General features: G+C 42.1%; 1 protein-coding gene across 1 annotated transcript; it reads right to left on the reverse strand.

Moving 5' to 3' along the window:
* Window positions 1-1,167: 1,167 nt before the first annotated feature.
* LOC131220067 (uncharacterized) lies at window positions 1,168-3,504 on the reverse strand. Its single transcript, XM_058215040.1, has one exon. The coding sequence runs from the start codon at window positions 3,502-3,504 to the stop codon at window positions 1,168-1,170; it is 2,337 nt and encodes a 778-aa protein (XP_058071023.1).
* Between the last annotated feature and the right edge of the window lie 1,418 nt (window positions 3,505-4,922).

A 4,922-nucleotide genomic window follows, 5' to 3' on the forward strand; every position in this document is an offset into this window, starting at 1 on the left:
TCCAGGAACATTCACGTGCTTTGTTGCCACTCATATTAGGATGGTGTTTTTACTCAAGAGGCAATTACATTCATCAGACCGGTGGTTGCCAATTACAATCAGGTTTGTAGTGTTTTAGATTGTTGATGATAATTCCTCGGCACCATGAAACCCAATTTATGGAAAATTCCAACGCTACTTTTTCATTTTCCATTGACTGTATTTAAAGACCCTGGTTGCAATGCAAACAGGTTGAGCCATACCATTGTTGGACCCTTCCAACCTTTCTCTGGTGAACCATGCACCTCGGGCGAGCCTTCATAGCATTTCTCTGTCTATACCCTCTTCAATATTCAAAAATTTCCTATCTGTAGGCTATTTTGATGATGCATATACCTGAAGGTATTCTAACTCTGCGGCATGATGTGGAGATCCAATGGATGAATCTGGTGCTCATCTGGACACTACTGTGATGGACAATGACCCAATAGCCATATGCTGAGAGGATGACTCTTGACCCCTAATTTGTGAAGTTGAATGTGAAGCAATAAAATAATTCATTTTCCTCTATGATTGAAGTTGGTTCGGAGATACTGATAGTCATATATACCATTTAAGTTCACAGATTATGGAATGCGATCCATAAAATAAAAGAATCAAGAAGGTGGACAGTCCTGATGATACCATAGATGTCTGCATGACGCATGCTGGATACTAGGTTTAAAGTATGGTCCAAAACCTGTACATGTCCCCCAATGCATTCTGGTATCACACATGAACGTGTCTTGGCCCCATATCGCCCAAAACAGCCCAATAGGGGAGCGATATAGGCAATATCAGTGGTGAATGATAATTTACGTATCACAACCATTTCAAACCTAGGCTGGATTAGCCTGAGTCATGTTATGGGGAAATACATAACATCATGTTATGGGGAAATACATAACACCTTTCAGTACTGGTTTGGTAGCACAAGCAACAAACAAACTTAGGTTACAAACAAACAAACAAACTTAATTTACATATCACTGCCATTTCAAACCTTGTCCCTTGATCAGCCCCAATCGTGATATTCGCAAAATAAGATGCAGAACACCTTTCAGCAAGATTTCCCAATGACCACCATGACTAAGTAGCCTGCGACATTCAACTTCTATTGGATAGTTTGAAGCCAAAGACAACTGAATTCTAGTGCTCTTTCATTTGCTGAGAAGCCAAAGCTGCTTCCTCTTGACTGGAGGAGGAAGCTGGAGAAGGGTTCTCTTCATCAAGCTGAGCAGAGTTTCTTTTGAGGATGCCTCCGTGAGTAAGCAAAACCCACAAATGTGTGATGAATTCTCCACCGTTGGCTAGACTTTCAGCATGGGCCATTTCATTATCTGATGGAGCAAGGAACAATATCATCTCCGCCCAAAAATCTGCCAATACCTTCCATTTTCGCCCTTCATCTGGTAGCAGTGACAATAGTTGTTTCCCAAGTTTGATGCCCTTTTCTACTATAGTTTCACCGTTCTCCATTTCCTTCAATTTCTTATGCACCTCAGTCTGGGATTTTCTGCATTTTTTGAGTAATTTTCTTGTGTCTGATATTGTTGCATCAAATAATATTTCAGTAGCATCAGGAGGATCAGGCAACAACGATGGAGCGAAAGCTACCAAGTAGGCACAATATCCAGATATGCTGGTGGCGACAGCACGATCTGGTTCTACCTTACCTGAATTCTTTTCCTTTTTCTTGCACTTTGCATCATGCTCCATGACACAAAAGGCGGTAGCGACGTGCCAAACGAAGATGGTGTATGTGTTTGAATCGAAGCTGCATGCCCAAGAGAGCTCTGCTTCTACCTCGTTTTTCCTCAAAGAAGACACCCCATTTGTCAATCGACGGCCATTATCTAGCAATGTATCAATAACAGCTTTCTTCACATCCATAGACAGTTCTACAGAGTCACTGGCTTTCTGCCCTCTCCTACGCTTATCTATAAAAGCATGACACAGAAAGCAGCATCGTGTAGGGCGGTAATTGAAAGAAGAAAGAAGAAAGTACTGCCCCATTTTCTTTCTCCAGGGTTTCAATCTCATAAACGGAGGATGGCAAACGAACCCCAGCACTCCCTCCCACTTACTCTGTTGCAAGAAGCGCTTCCGGACATATTGGCAGAGCAACCATACCTTGGTCCAATCTGAAAAGGCAACACTGAAGAATTGCAAAATCTGCATTATGACAAATACACCTATCACTACACAGGTGCCCAAAACATGCGTACGGGTGGGTTCATCGAGGGAAGGTGGTTCACAGAAATTGCTGACCCAGTCTTTGCCTTCCATGTAACAACCATTCAACCACCGATCGTCTATGTTGCATACTCTTATGTCACGAAAGCCTTTCAGGTGTGGTACATAACTCATAAGAGGTATTGCAATCCAAATGCTAGCTCCCAACATAAGGATTTCTGTGATCACATGGAATACAGTTGTACTGAAGAATGTCCTCCTATCACTAAAGATTACAGGGAAAACGGAGTAGAAGTAATCGTAAAGGAATGATAGCTCTACTTCGATGACTTGAAAGGCTCTTTCGTGATCATTATTTGAGAGGAGCCCATAGCGTACAAAGTTCCAAGTCTTCAGAAGATGAGATTCGTGCAAAGGGTATCTCCTGAATCGACGCACAAGCATCTTGAACAAGGCAAATGAGAGGCACATGTTTTTCAAATGCCCACCTCTATTGGAGAGAAGTGGCATGTTTTGGCAGTCCCATATATTCTCTATGGTGACAATTCCACAATTGATGTGATCCATTTTCCATTGCTCATTGCTTACCACTTCTGCTTTCTCTTCTCCCATGACCAAATAGTTGTATCCCTTCATGTGGACGGGATCTGTCTCGCTGCTTATATCTTGTTCACGTCTCATGAAGTCAGCAAGAAGTTTAGTTCTCCTTCTTAACACAATCGATGGTGAGTACCTAGAGTTCATGAGTATCAGTCTAGCGCCAAACTTGATGGCAGTAAGTACCAAAATCACTAGAAGCGGGCATTCGAACACTTTCTCATGATGATGCAGAGAATACAACCAACAAGCCAAATAGAGGAGAATGACTTCCTGCAAGGCGCGTGACTTTCTTTGCTGGTTATCTTGGTTGCTGTAGAGCGTGGAGTTGGCAGTTCCGTAAATGAGGAGGAAAAGCATGGCCCAGATTGCAAACATCTCATTAAGGTACGGTGCTGATTGCATCAGACCAAGGGTGTATGATATGATGTAGAAAGGCAGAAAGTAGGCTGCCCATAGGGCCCCTTTGAGAAACTTGTTGCGACAAAGACGCTTGTATGAGCCAAAGAAGATGATGATGGCGAGGAGCAAAAGACTGGAGATGACAAGTACCACCACATATGCAGGTCTGTCATAATCACCCTTAAGGAGACCTTTCACATCGAGTAATTTAATTCCAAATGTTCCTCCTGTGACTCCGGTGCAAATCTCGACGGACTTATTGACGCGATCATGAACGATTGTTGACTCCATGCATTCCTTCTTCGTTCACTCCCTCTGGTCCATCTATCACACTGCACCCACCTTAGAGAAATCAATATTCACCTTACTTTTGCTTTGAGAAGCCCCTCCACGTGATGATCCAGACCGTTCATTTGATAGATTCCAACAGAGATGGGCCACAATGGAAAATGTAAATAATTAGGGATGCTCACCATCCATAAGAAAGTGAGTTTGGAACAACAATCCAAGAACAAACTGTTTCATGTTGAGGATCACTGATGAGTAACATCTTCTTTCGGGAGGCCCATCTAATCCTTAACCTTTCGCATGAACAATCTCAATCATCACGTGGTGCTGCAGACGATTTCAACCAACATGTGCAAGAGCCTACTTCTCATCGTTATCTGGTGAGTAATTAGAACCTCAAATTAGAAGATCTTACGCATCTATATTTAAATATTTTACAGGCAATTGATCGAAGGACCTCTTGTCTCGGAAACTTGGAAGCCCTCTCATCTATGGTGTTGAGAGAATCCATGTAACGATGTGTAAGTCTGACCGCGTGCTATGTAACTATGTGTAAGTGAAACTAGGTGAGCGTGTCCTTGTGTATAGTAAGAGGTATCTCTATGCAAAGAATCCAGTCCAATCGGTTGGACCGTACATCTACTTTGGTAAGTGGTGAATAATTAATCTTGTTACTATGAGGAAATGACAATTAATAAATAAAGGGAAGGAAAAGGTTCACAGCTCAGGCAGGCCTACCATGGTGTTCATTTGACAACTATCCCATCCACCAGGTGCCTCACCCCATAATACGCTCAAGGCCCAAAAATTAAGCCCCATCTATGATTCAGATGGACCACATTATTGGAAAGAGTATACAAGGCCATCCAAACTATAACCCTTAGTGTGGCCAACCTAAATCACAGATGGGCCTTATTTTTGGGCTCCTGGCCTATATTTTGTTTTGGCATCTAATGGTTGGAATGGAGTTCATATGTTTCCATTGCTGTGGCTCCCTTGATTAACCATCATGGTGGGCCCTGTAAGAATTAAGGGCCAGCGTCTCTATCAACTGTTTCCATTGCTGTGGCTCCCTTGATTGAATCAAGGGGCAGCCTCATTTTTCGGCCTTGGATTACATAGCTAATCACTGAAAATGGTCTCGGATACACATCACGGTGGTCCTCTAACACAGTGGCCCAAAAAAAAAAAATAATAATAATAATAAATAAATAAAAAAATAATAATTTAAAAAAAAAAAAAAAAAAAGATGAAGAAGAAGAAGAAGAAAAGAAAGGGTGAGCATTCCCTAAAATTCCCTTTTTTCGACTCCAAATGCATTGCGTAGCACAACACCCCAGTTGCTGTATTGTGTGATTCTGGAAAAGCTCTGTAAGCCCACCATGATGTACATGTTTTGTCCACGCTATCCATCCATTTTT

Source organism: Magnolia sinica, chromosome 12 (genome assembly GCF_029962835.1).
Source record: "Magnolia sinica isolate HGM2019 chromosome 12, MsV1, whole genome shotgun sequence".
Taxonomy (NCBI): domain Eukaryota; kingdom Viridiplantae; phylum Streptophyta; class Magnoliopsida; order Magnoliales; family Magnoliaceae; genus Magnolia; species Magnolia sinica.

What these genes read in the sequence shown, in the direction of transcription:
- LOC131220067 (XM_058215040.1), bottom strand. Translation starts at nt 3,504, where the DNA reads ATGGAGTCAACAATCGTTCATGATCGCGTCAATAAGTCCGTCGAGATT.